Source organism: Mytilus galloprovincialis, chromosome 2 (assembly GCF_965363235.1).
Source record: "Mytilus galloprovincialis chromosome 2, xbMytGall1.hap1.1, whole genome shotgun sequence".
In the NCBI taxonomy this organism is placed as follows: Eukaryota; Metazoa; Mollusca; class Bivalvia; order Mytilida; family Mytilidae; genus Mytilus; species Mytilus galloprovincialis.
In genome coordinates this window covers 43,766,397-43,780,083 of record NC_134839.1, presented here as the reverse complement: position 1 = coordinate 43,780,083, position 13,687 = coordinate 43,766,397, and the positions used below count along the sequence as shown (strand labels likewise).

Genomic DNA, 13,687 nt, shown 5'->3' with positions numbered 1-13,687 from the left:
AAAAAATATATATAAAAAGGTATGTAGATATAAAAAGATACCAGAATTAAAATGATGTACGCCAAAAAAAGCATCAGTGACGCTCGAATGAAAAAAGTTAAAAGGCTAAATACATTACAAAGTTAAGGAATCTATTCCTAGGGTAGACAATCCTTAGCTTTTCGAAAAGGTCAAAGTTTATATAGGACAGTGACTCAAAAAAGAAACAAAAGAGAAACAACTCGAGGTTAGAATACCATTAGTAATGATCGTGCTTGAAAGTCATATGTAAAGCTGTTTCTGCCGTGTCCTGAATTTAGATAACAAAAACGAAAATAAGCTTTCACGAGTGAATTTAATAGTATTGCATGCAAGTAGTATTTTAACGCAAGAAATAGTAAATAGAAAACTTAGGAAAAGAATACGCATTTGCGTCATCACATATCTTAATCTAATAGTTGAATTCGAATGTCAAACGGCCTACACTAAATGTTTTGACTCAGGATTCATTGACATTTTATCCGGAATTTGTGAGAACGCAAACCGATAGTGTGCTTTTGAAATCTTTTAAATTCTAACATTCCACTATGTGAATATATCACTATACAAAATATAAGCAAAGACTTCTAAATCCATACTAACACAGTATAAAATAATCAACATTATGGTTTTAATTAAATTTTGTTGTGATTATTGTAAATTATTTTTGCGGTTGTTGTGAGCTGCAAGGATTTAAAATCGGGCACAGGACGTTTGCGATTTTTTACCTGTAAAACGATAGGATTACTATGGACATTTGCGCTTTAAATTTTGATTCACCTGTATTGATTTGACCGGACATTTGCGCTTTTAATCTATATAGTCATCTACCTGTAATTTTAATGCGAAGTAATCATTACATTAATAAATTTAACTTATATTTGTCATTAGTAAGACACATAGTCTGAAATCCTTCCATGCCCACTATTATGAACAGTTCTACTCGACTCATCCTGCCATAATTTTTTTTTTTTTTTTTTTTTATATCTTTTTTGAGAGTATCCTGGGACAACAGTCGGTGAATTACATTAAGATTTCCTGCATTGATGAACACGCAACTCAGTCCAGAATTGAGAAAGATAAACTTAATTATTATTTGAAATGTGGACGAAATACCAGTCAAAACTGATAACATGAGCTTAATTTGTTCACACCTTGGGCTTCATGATCAGTTATCAAGCTAAACTGGGCATTAAAATCATGCTTTATGAATTGAAAACACACAAGTATTTTTGTTCACGACCGTTTAAAATTTAAATATTTAATAAATTTATTTTACTTTCCGTTTTATGGATATATTATAATACAAAAAAATAAATAATAATTACTCATAAAACCCGGCTAAATACTAAAATGGTATGAAATAATTAACGTAGAAATATAATGATTATTGTTTATAATGATTTTTTTGTAGGATGCAAGCATATATTTGGATTTAATTTTTATGTTTCCTTTACAAATGAATATTTAAAAATACCAAAGCAGAGTATCTTGTCATATAAAATACTTATTTCTTAATTGAAACTCTGAAAATATTCTGATTTCAATCATTGTTAGTTTCTTCAGAAACATAAATAAAGTATTATATATTTTTTATTTATTTCTTTGAATCCGATTGAATCAAATACTTTTAAAAAAATATTATCTTTCTGTTTCCCGATCTAAAATTAACATTTTAAACAGGATGTTCTCTCCCGTAAGTCTATGATGAAATACACAGTGGGATGGTCAGTATCCCGTGGTTAAATCTTCAAACATTATTTGTTTACATGTTATCGAGACAACAGCCAATACCACGTTATAATTGACCCAGATACACACAGTGTACAGTGGTCGTTTTAAAACAAATATAATTGCGTCGTCAGGGGCCATCAAGGGACCATACTAAAGACGTAGATAATTAATAGTTATCCCACACTGACACACCAAGTCCGAATGGGATAACTATTTTACATCCCAGCTGTTTTAGATTAGACGGAAAACCATTTACAATTCATAAAATCTAGTTTAGAATGCCACAAAACCATTATAATATACTTTATATATTACTATATGATGTATACCCTTAATGACCCTCAAACACGATGAGTAGATATCAAATAATGTCAACTCGCCCCACTTGCCAATCGGCCCACACTATATCGCCACTTTTTTTAAAAATCGCCCCACTCTTGTTTACCGACTCGCCCCACTTTTGAAAAAGTGTAAAATCAAATTGAACAATCAGTCTGAAAACTCACTTATTCATGTTATTAACGAAAAAGGTTTAAACCTCACTAAATAAAGGTTTGACAACTCGCCCCACTTATAAAAAGATCTTTCTTCCTTTAAGTATGTCAAATTACTATTAATTCGTATCCAGTCGTCCTGGTGTAGTGGTATGTGTCGTGGCTTGATATGCTAAAGGTCTTGAGTTCGAATCCAAGCATATACACTGGATTTTTTCTCCGTGAATTTTGATAGATAGTCTTTTCCGTATAATTGATTATAAGTTTTATAGTGGATTTGACATTCCCGCCAAAATGTTACAGAACAAAGGAAAGCATGCATAACAAAGAAACTCAAACTGGGGTGATCTGGTAGGGCTGATCCGGCTCAGATCACCCCAGTTAGAACAAAGGAGCTGGGATGTAACAACCTGTGAAGACCTGTATAGATGACCGAAAACATTCGAGACGTTCCGAGAATTTTATTCTGACTTCCGGTCGAGAGATATCGAGTGGCCCATAGACACATCCAAAACTAGCCAATATATAAGCATGAACCCATCAGGGGGTTCATGCAAAAAAGGAAAGTCTGAATACTATTCTAACCCAACTTCGATGTTTTGCATCATCCTTAAAGTGGTTTACCATCTTTGCCGCAAGTTTATGGTATTAAATTAATATTCAGATCTTTTTTTTACATTTTAGATCATATTTTGAGATGAAACACCAACTTGACCTCAAATTACAGGTAACTATGCAACTATACAAAACCTTCAGGAGCACACTAGAGGATGGGATAATTCATTCTTTAAATCTGGCTACTCTCAGACAATAATTATATTACAGAATATTATTTAAGACCGTAATTCTGTCCTCTCATTTACACCAAAAAAACACCTAAGAAATGAATTAGAATGGGAAGAACCAAATGAAGAAAAAATACATTTAATTAAAAGGAACTATATTCGTGAATTATATTTGACCCTTTTTCTTCAATGAAATACTTAAAAAATATAGCATACCGAATTTCATATCAATCCAAAGAGTTGTATGGCAGTTCTGATTATCACATTATATATTTAAAAGGAAAAAAATATTTAAAAGAAGTATGTCTCGTCCTTTTTCTAAAATTCAGAAGGAACCAAGACCTATTTGATAAGTATTCCGTATCAACTTCACAAATAATACATGATAGTCTTGATGTATAGATTCTTCGTACTGACGTTGTTTATCATTTTAACAACGTGTTATATTATTATTAGGTCTTTCCACTTTTCTGTGGAAAGACATATTGTTTTTCTTCTGGTTATTATTTTTTTTCTTCCGCCAAATTTTGTTCTTGCGATAAACATTTGTTTCTCAATATGTCGCTTAGATATTTGCTATATGATATCGAACAGTTTATGCGCTTTTGAAATTTACCCTGCGCAACCGAATACTTTTCTTTGTAGGAGTTATCTCCCCAAACACTGTTTTCCTTGTGTCCACGACTCCTTCGCAACCGTAAAAGATTACGACAAATTTATTTTACAAAATTGCTCCTTCGCATGATTTGTCCTATTTCAACCGAAGCGATATGAACGCTCCATATGAGAGTTATTTCCCCTTATGCATTTGATATAAGTGATATGTATTTCTATCTTGTAAACCATAAGTGATAGAGACCTAGGATCTTTTGATTTGAGGTCCTTGGTCCAAAAACATGAAAATTAGGTCAAGGTCAAAGGTCAAGGTCATATTCTAATTTTTGAATTTTGGCTTATTTTCACTCATTTTCATTAACTTTATAAGATATCGACAAATTATTTTGACTAAATTGTTAGTTGCAACATGTCGTAACTTAATAATTTTAGTTGAAAGGGTGCGTAGACAGTGAATGGGAGTTTTCGCCCCTATCATATCTAAAATTATATGTAAAGTGATATAACTTACTAACCATACATATTAGAGACCTAGGGTCTTTTGACTTGATATCCTCAGTTTGTGACCTTGAAATTGAGGTCTAGGTCATAGGTTAATTTGACGTTCTAGATTTTGACCTTTGCTTTAAATTCATATCTATATATCATAAAGCCATATGAACTGACATTTTAGACTGATTTTTAATATTTTAATATCAAAGTAGATATTAACTGGTGGAAAGACCTTCAATTGTTCTCTGAACAATTTAATTTTATTTGTCTTTGTTTTATTATTGATATTACTTTTACTGTTTGGTCTGTTTTCTGTGATATCCATTTGACGTGGCTCGGTTCTTATACATCAACAGTTCCTCTATATAAAAAAGCGCCTGTGATATATTTCTTCTGCATGTTGATACATTTACTTTTGGCATTGCACAAAATCTTCTTTCAATGACGTTAAAATAATTAATCTCTGAGATGTGTTTTAGTTGATTACAGGTCAGTGTATATTTGCGTTCATTCGTTTTTCATTTTTCGTTTTCTGATTTCTTAAAACCAAAACCAAACCCAAAGAGTTTTCATTTTTCGATTTTGATTTCTTAAAAAACCAAAGTGAAATCAAAAGTGTTTTCGTTTTTCATTTTTGATTTCTCGAAAACAAAAACGGAAAACGGAAGTATTTTCATTTTTCATTTTTCAAAAACCAAAATGAAAATCAAAACATTTGCATTCAATTTCTACATGTTTCTCTTTTTAATTCTCGTTTAACAAATCAAATCAAATCAAATATTTTATTGTCGTATAAACTTTACAGTTTGTGACCAACATATATTAACACAATAAACATATATACATACATATCAAAGATACACAATAAAAACAGCATCAAAATTTATTACAACAAACAAGCTGTTAAGAGTCCCCTGCCCTCAGTTCTAATGACTTTTTCAAGAAGGATCCTAACTTATTTGTTTGTAGAGGCGTTGATGGATTCAGTAAATAATGATTTTTTTCTTCTTCAGTTAAATTATTAAAGTTATTATTTTCAGTACATATGTGTTGAAAAAAGGCATTTCTTAGAGTTTTATTATAATCACATAGAGTAAAAAATATATCCTCTAGTATTTTACATTTATGGCAAAGTCATTCTTCTCTTGGGATTTTAAAATATCTCCCCTTTTCAATCAAGAGGGAGTGATCACTTATTCTAAATTTAGTGATTAATCTCCTTATCTGAAAATTAGATGTATTTAGATAAGATTCTAGTTTGTAATCTTTTTAAAGTTTTTTATATAGATAAAATTTACTTTTATCATCAAAGTTTTCAAATTTAGATTGAATTAAATCTTCATATCTATTTTTCATTTTTTTTTTAACTTTATATCGTTTTTTATTTAATTTACATCTTTTATGTCCTTTAAAGTAGAAAGAATATTGAGGTCAACATTAGTCTCTTCAACAATATTTTTTGCATATGTATTCCATGAATAAGTTCCTGTAAAATCTAGAGACTGTGCTAGAGAAAAAGGCTTCCTTTATCAATGAATTAATATTATTATTGTATAGTCTAGCTAAATATAAAAGCCTGCGGTTTGTGTTTTAATAAAACATTATATAGGCAATCTCCCATACTTTTTGCGCCACTAGGTGCAATGTGAAGCTGAATAGGTAAGGTGTACTTGAGAAAAATTCCAGATTTTTAGATTTTTTTAAAATTAGATCCCAAGTTGGGATCGGACACCCTACCCCACCCTTACGGAAATGTTAATAAAAAATGTTCTACGGCAATACTTTTTTCGCCACTAGGTGCAATGTGAAGCTGAATAGGTAAGGTGTACTTGAGAAAAAATCCGGGGTGTGCTTAGGCTTAGATTTTTTTTTAAATTAGGTCTAAAGTTGGGGTCGGACACCCTACCCTACCCTTACGGAAATGTTAATAAAAAATGTTCTACGGCAAGACTTTTTTCGCCACTAGGTGCAATGTGAAGCTGAATAGGTAAGGTGTACTTGAGAAAAAATCCAGGGTGTGCTTAGGCTTAGATTTTTTTTAAATTAGGTCCAAAGTTGGAGTCGGATACCCTACCCCAGCCTTACGGAAATGTTAATAAAAAATGTTCTACGGCAAGACTTTTTTCGCCACTAGGTGCAATGTGAAGCTGAATAGGTAAGGTGTACTTGAGAAAAAATCCAGGGGGGCTTACTTAGGCTTAGATTTTTTTTAAATTAGGTCCGAAGTTGGGGTCGGACATCCTACCCAACCCTTACGGAAATGTTAATAAAAAATGTTCTACGGCAATACTTTTTTCGCCACTAGGTGCAATGTGGAGCTGAATAGGTAATGTGTACTTGGGAAAAAATCGAGGGTATGCTTAGGCTTGGATTTTTTTTTAAATTAGGTCCAAAGTTGGGGTCGGACACCCTACCCTACCCTTACGGAAAGGTTAATAAAAAATGTTCTACGGCAATACTTTTTTCGCCACTATTTGCAATATGAAGCTGAATAGGTAAGGTGTACTTGAGAAAAAAATCCAGGGTGTGCTTAGGCTTAGATTTTTTAAAATTAGGTCCAAAGTTGAGGTCGGACACCCTTACAGAAATGTTCATAAAAAATGTTCTACGGCAATACTTTTTTCGCCACTAGGTGCAATGTGAAGCTGAATAGGTAAGGTGTACTTGAGAAAAAATCCAGGGTGTGCTTAGGCTTAGATTTTTTTAAAATTAGGTCTAAAGTTGGGGTCGGACATCCTACCCTACCCTTACGGAAATGTTAATAAAAAATGTTCTACGGCAATACTTTTTTCGCCACTAGGTGCAATGTGAAGCTGAATAGGTAAGGTGTACTTGAGAAAAAATCAAGGGTGTGCTTAGGCTTAGATTTTTTTTTAAATTAGGTCCGAAGTTGGGGTCGGACACCCTACCCACCCTTACGGAAATGTTAATAAAAAATGTTCTACAGCAATACCTTTTTCGCCACTAGGTGCAATGTGAAGCTGAATAGGTAAGGTGTACTTGAGAAAAAAATCCAGGGTGTGCTTAGGCTTAGAGTTTTTTTTAAATAAGGTCCAAAATTGGGGTCGGACACCCTACCCTACCCTTATGGAAATGTTAATAAAAAATGTTCTACGGCAATACTTTTTTCGCCACTATTTGCAATATGAAGCTGAATAGGTAAGGTGTACTTGAGAAAAAAATCCAGGGTGTGCTTAGGCTTAGATTTTTTAAAATTAGGTCCAAAGTTGGGGTCGGACACCCTACCCCATCCTTACAGAAATGTTCATAAAAAATGTTCTACGGCAATACTTTTTTCGCCACTAGGTGCAATGTGAAGCTGAATAGGTAAGGTGTACTTGAGAAAAAATCCAGGGTGTGCTTAGGCTTAGATTTTTTTAAAATTAGGTCTAAAGTTGGGGTCGGACATCCTACCCTACCCTTACGGAAATGTTAATAAAAAATGTTCTACGGCAATACTTTTTTCGCCACTAGGTGCAATGTGAAGCTGAATAGGTAAGGTGTACTTGAGAAAAAATCAAGGGTGTGCTTAGGCTTAGATTTTTTTTAAAATTAGGTCCGAAGTTGGGGTCGGACACCCTACCCACCCTTACGGAAATGTTAATAAAAAATGTTCTACAGCAATACCTTTTTCGCCACTAGGTGCAATGTGAAGCTGAATAGGTAAGGTGTACTTGAGAAAAAAATCCAGGGTGTGCTTAGGCTTAGAGTTTTTTTTAAATAAGGTCCAAAATTGGGGTCGGACACCCTACCCTACCCTTATGGAAATGTTAATAAAAAATGTTCTACGGCAATACTTTTTTCGCCACTAGGTGCAATGTGAAGCTGAATAGGTAAGGTGTACTTTAGAAAAAATTCAGGGTGTTCTTAGGCTTAGATTTCTTTTAAATTAGGTCCAAATTTGGGGTCGGACACCCTACCCCAGCCTTACGGATATGTTAATAAAAAATGTTCTACGGCAATAATTTTTTCGCCACTAGGTGCAATGTGAAGCTGAATAGGTAATGTGTACTTGTACAGTTTAATTGAAGTCTGGAGCTGGCATGTCAGTTAACTGCTAGTAGTCTGTTGTTATTTATGTATTATTGTCATTTTGTTTATTTTCTTTGGTTACATCTTCTGACATCAGACTCGGACTTCTCTTGAACTGAATTTTAATGTGCGTATTGCTATGCTTTTACTTTTCTACACTGGTTAGAGGTATAGGGGGAGGGTTGAGATCTCACAAACATGTTTAACCCCGCCGCATTTTTTGCGCCTGTCCCAAGTCAGGAGCCTCTGGCCTTTGTTAGTCTTGTATTATTTAAATTTTAGTTTCTTGTGTACAATTTGGAAATTAGTATGGCGTTCATTATCACTGAACTAGTATATATTTGTTTAGGGGCCAGCTGAAGGACGCCTCCGGGTGCGGGAATTTCTCGCTACATTGAAGACCTGTTGGTGACCTTCTGCTGTTGTGTTTTTTTATTTTGGTCGGGTTGTTGTCTCTTTGACACATTCCCCATTTCCATTCTCAATTTGATTGAGAAAAAATCCAGGGTGAGCTTAGGCTTAGATTTTTTAAAATTAGATCCAAAGTTGGGATCGGACACCCTACCCCACCTTTACGGAAATGTTAATAAAAAATGTTCTACGGTAATACTTTTTTCGCCACTAGGTGCAATGTGAAGCTGAATAGGTAAGGTGTACTTGAGAATAAAATCCAGGGTGTGCTTAGTCTTAGATTTTTTTATAAGTCCAAAGTTGGGGTCGGATTCCCTACCCCACCCTTACGGAAATGTTAATAAAAATGTTCTACGGCAAGACTTTTTTCGCCACTGGGTGCAATGTGAAGCTGAATAGGTAAGGTGTACTTGAGAAAAAATCCAGGGTGTGCTTAAGCTTAGATTTTTTTAAATTAGGTCCAAAGTTGGGGTCGGACACCCTACCCCACCTTTACGGAAAGGTTAATAAAAAATGTTCTACGGCAATACTTTTTTCGCCACTTTGTGCAATATGAAGCTGAATAGGTAAGGTGTACTTGAGAAAAAAATCCAGGGTGTGCTTAGGCTTAGATTTTTTTTTTAATTAGGTCCAAAATTGGGATCGGACACCCTACCCCACCCTTACAGAAATGTTAATAAAAAATGTTCTACGGTAATACTTTTTTCGTCACTAGTCGCAATGTGAAGCTGAATAGGTAAGGTGTACTTGAGAAAAAATCCAGGGTGTGCTTAAGCTTAGATTTTTTTAAATTAGGTCCAAAGTTGGGGTCGGACACCCTACCCCACCTTTACGGAAAGGTTAATAATAAATGTTCTACGGCAATACTTTTTTCGCCACTTTGTGCAATAAGAAGCTGAATAGGTAAGGTGTACTTGAGAAAAAATCCAGGGTGTGCTTAGGCTTAGATTTTTTTTAAATTAGGTCCAAAGTTGGGGTCGGACACCCTACCCTACCCTTATGGAAATGTTAATAAAAAATGTTCTACGGCAATACTTTTTTCGCAACTAGGTGCAATGTGAAGCTGAATAGGTAAGATGTACTTGAGAAAAAATCAAGGGTGTGCTTAGCTTTACATTTTTTTTTAAATTAGGTCCAAAGTTGGGGTCGGACACCCTACCCACCCTTACGGAAATGTTAATAAAAAATGTTCTACGGCAATACCTTTTTCACCACTAGGTGCAATGTGAAGCTGAATAGGTAAGGTGTACTTGAGAAAAAATCAAGGGTGTGCTTAGCTTTAGAGTTTTTTTTAAATAAGGTCCAAAATTGGGGTCGGACACCCTACCCTAACCTTACGGAAATGTTAATAAAAAATGTTCTACGGCAATACTTTTTTCGCCACTTGGTGCAATGTGAAGCTGAATAGGTAAGGTGTACTTTAGAAAAAATCCAGGGTGTTCTTAGGCTTAGATTTCTTTTAAATTAGGTCCAAATTTGGGGTCGGACACCCTACCCCACCCTTACGGAAATGTTAATAAAAAATGTTCTACGGCAATACTTTTTTCGACACTAGGTGCAATGTGGAGCTGAATAAGTAATGTGTACTTGAGAAAAAATCCAGGGTATGCTTAGGCTTAGATTTTTTTTAAATTAGGTCCAAAGTTGGGGTCGGACACCCTACCCCACCCTTACGGAAAGGTTAATGAAAAATTGTTCTACGGCAAGACCTTTTTCGCCACTAGGTGCAATGTGAAGCTGAATAGGTAAGGTGTACTTGAGAAAAAAATCCAGGGTGTGCTTAGGCTTAGAGTTTTTTTTAAATAAGGTCCAAAATTGGGGTCGGACACCCTACCCTACCCTTACGGAAATGTTAATAAAAAATGTTCTACGGCAATACTTTTTTCGCCACTAGGTGCAATGTGAAGCTGAATAGGTAAGGTGTACTTTAGAAAAAATTCAGGGTGTTCTTAGGCTTAGATTTCTTTTAAATTAGGTCCAAATTTGGGGTCGGACACCCTACCCCAGCCTTACCGATATGTTAATAAAAAATGTTCTACGGCAATAATTTTTTCGCCACTAGGTGCAATGTGAAGCTGAATAGGTAATGTGTACTTGTACAGTTTAATTGAAGTCTGGAGCTGGCATGTCAGTTAACTGCTAGTAGTCTGTTGTTATTTATGTATTATTGTCATTTTGTTTATTTTCTTTGGTTACATCTTCTGACATCAGACTCGGACTTCTCTTGAACTGAATTTTAATGTGCGTATTGCTATGCTTTTACTTTTCTACACTGGTTAGAGGTATAGGGGGAGGGTTGAGATCTCACAAACATGTTTAACCCCGCCGCATTTTTTGCGCCTGTCCCAAGTCAGGAGCCTCTGGCCTTTGTTAGTCTTGTATTATTTAAATTTTAGTTTCTTGTGTACAATTTGGAAATTAGTATGGCGTTCATTATCACTGAACTAGTATATATTTGTTTAGGGGCCAGCTGAAGGACGCCTCCGGGTGCGGGAATTTCTCGCTACATTGAAGACCTGTTGGTGACCTTCTGCTGTTGTGTTTTTTTATTTTGGTCGGGTTGTTGTCTCTTTGACACATTCCCCATTTCCATTCTCAATTTGATTGAGAAAAAATCCAGGGTGAGCTTAGGCTTAGATTTTTTAAAATTAGATCCAAAGTTGGGATCGGACACCCTACCCCACCTTTACGGAAATGTTAATAAAAAATGTTCTACGGTAATACTTTTTTCGCCACTAGGTGCAATGTGAAGCTGAATAGGTAAGGTGTACTTGAGAATAAAATCCAGGGTGTGCTTAGTCTTAGATTTTTTTATAAGTCCAAAGTTGGGGTCGGATTCCCTACCCCACCCTTACGGAAATGTTAATAAAAATGTTCTACGGCAAGACTTTTTTCGCCACTGGGTGCAATGTGAAGCTGAATAGGTAAGGTGTACTTGAGAAAAAATCCAGGGTGTGCTTAAGCTTAGATTTTTTTAAATTAGGTCCAAAGTTGGGGTCGGACACCCTACCCCACCTTTACGGAAAGGTTAATAAAAAATGTTCTACGGCAATACTTTTTTCGCCACTTTGTGCAATATGAAGCTGAATAGGTAAGGTGTACTTGAGAAAAAAATCCAGGGTGTGCTTAGGCTTAGATTTTTTTTTTAATTAGGTCCAAAATTGGGATCGGACACCCTACCCCACCCTTACAGAAATGTTAATAAAAAATGTTCTACGGTAATACTTTTTTCGTCACTAGTCGCAATGTGAAGCTGAATAGGTAAGGTGTACTTGAGAAAAAATCCAGGGTGTGCTTAAGCTTAGATTTTTTTAAATTAGGTCCAAAGTTGGGGTCGGACACCCTACCCCACCTTTACGGAAAGGTTAATAATAAATGTTCTACGGCAATACTTTTTTCGCCACTTTGTGCAATAAGAAGCTGAATAGGTAAGGTGTACTTGAGAAAAAATCCAGGGTGTGCTTAGGCTTAGATTTTTTTTAAATTAGGTCCAAAGTTGGGGTCGGACACCCTACCCTACCCTTATGGAAATGTTAATAAAAAATGTTCTACGGCAATACTTTTTTCGCAACTAGGTGCAATGTGAAGCTGAATAGGTAAGATGTACTTGAGAAAAAATCAAGGGTGTGCTTAGCTTTACATTTTTTTTTAAATTAGGTCCAAAGTTGGGGTCGGACACCCTACCCACCCTTACGGAAATGTTAATAAAAAATGTTCTACGGCAATACCTTTTTCACCACTAGGTGCAATGTGAAGCTGAATAGGTAAGGTGTACTTGAGAAAAAATCAAGGGTGTGCTTAGCTTTAGAGTTTTTTTTAAATAAGGTCCAAAATTGGGGTCGGACACCCTACCCTAACCTTACGGAAATGTTAATAAAAAATGTTCTACGGCAATACTTTTTTCGCCACTTGGTGCAATGTGAAGCTGAATAGGTAAGGTGTACTTTAGAAAAAATCCAGGGTGTTCTTAGGCTTAGATTTCTTTTAAATTAGGTCCAAATTTGGGGTCGGACACCCTACCCCACCCTTACGGAAATGTTAATAAAAAATGTTCTACGGCAATACTTTTTTCGACACTAGGTGCAATGTGGAGCTGAATAAGTAATGTGTACTTGAGAAAAAATCCAGGGTATGCTTAGGCTTAGATTTTTTTTAAATTAGGTCCAAAGTTGGGGTCGGACACCCTACCCCACCCTTACGGAAAGGTTAATGAAAAATTGTTCTACGGCAAGACTTTTTTCGCCACTAGGTGCAATGTGAAGCTGAATAGGTAAGGTGTACTTGAGAAAAAAATCCAGGGTGTGCTTAGGCTTAGAGTTTTTTTTAAATAAGGTCCAAAATTGGGGTCGGACACCCTACCCTACCCTTACGGAAATGTTAATAAAAAATGTTCTACGGCAATACTTTTTTCGCCACTAGGTGCAATGTGAAGCTGAATAGGTAAGGTGTACTTTAGAAAAAATTCAGGGTGTTCTTAGGCTTAGATTTCTTTTAAATTAGGTCCAAATTTGGGGTCGGACACCCTACCCCAGCCTTACCGATATGTTAATAAAAAATGTTCTACGGCAATAATTTTTTCGCCACTAGGTGCAATGTGAAGCTGAATAGGTAATGTGTACTTGTACAGTTTAATTGAAGTCTGGAGCTGGCATGTCAGTTAACTGCTAGTAGTCTTGTTATTTATGTATTATTGTCATTTTGTTTATTTTCTTTGGTTACATATTCTGACATCAGACTCGGACTTCTCTTGAACTGAATTTTAATGTGCGTATTGTTATGCTTTTACTTTTCTACACTGGTTAGAGGTATAGGGGGAGGGTTGAGATCTCACAAACATGTTTAACCCCGCCGCATTTTTTGCGCCTGTCCCAAGTCAGGAGCCTCTGGCCTTTGTTAGTCTTGTATTATTTAAATTTTAGTTTCTTGTGTACAATTTGGAAATTAGTATGGCGTTCATTATCACTGAACTAGTATATATTTGTTTAGGGGCCAGCTGAAGGACGCCTCCGGGTGCGGGAATTTCTCGCTACATTGAAGACCTGTTGGTGACCTTCTGCTGTTGTGTTTTTTTATTTTGGTCGGGTTGTTGTCTCTTTGACACATTCC

General features: G+C 35.4%; 1 protein-coding gene across 1 annotated transcript in view; it reads left to right on the top strand.

The window, feature by feature from the left end:
• Window positions 1–13,687, top strand: part of LOC143063643 (SH3 domain-binding protein 5-like) — a 120,939-nt gene that overhangs the window by 76,835 nt on the left and 30,417 nt on the right. Inside the window, exon 3 of the mRNA XM_076235894.1 lies at window positions 2,931–2,973. Coding sequence (XP_076092009.1) covers window positions 2,931–2,973 — 43 coding nt within the window. The remainder of the gene's footprint in view (window positions 1–2,930; window positions 2,974–13,687) is intronic.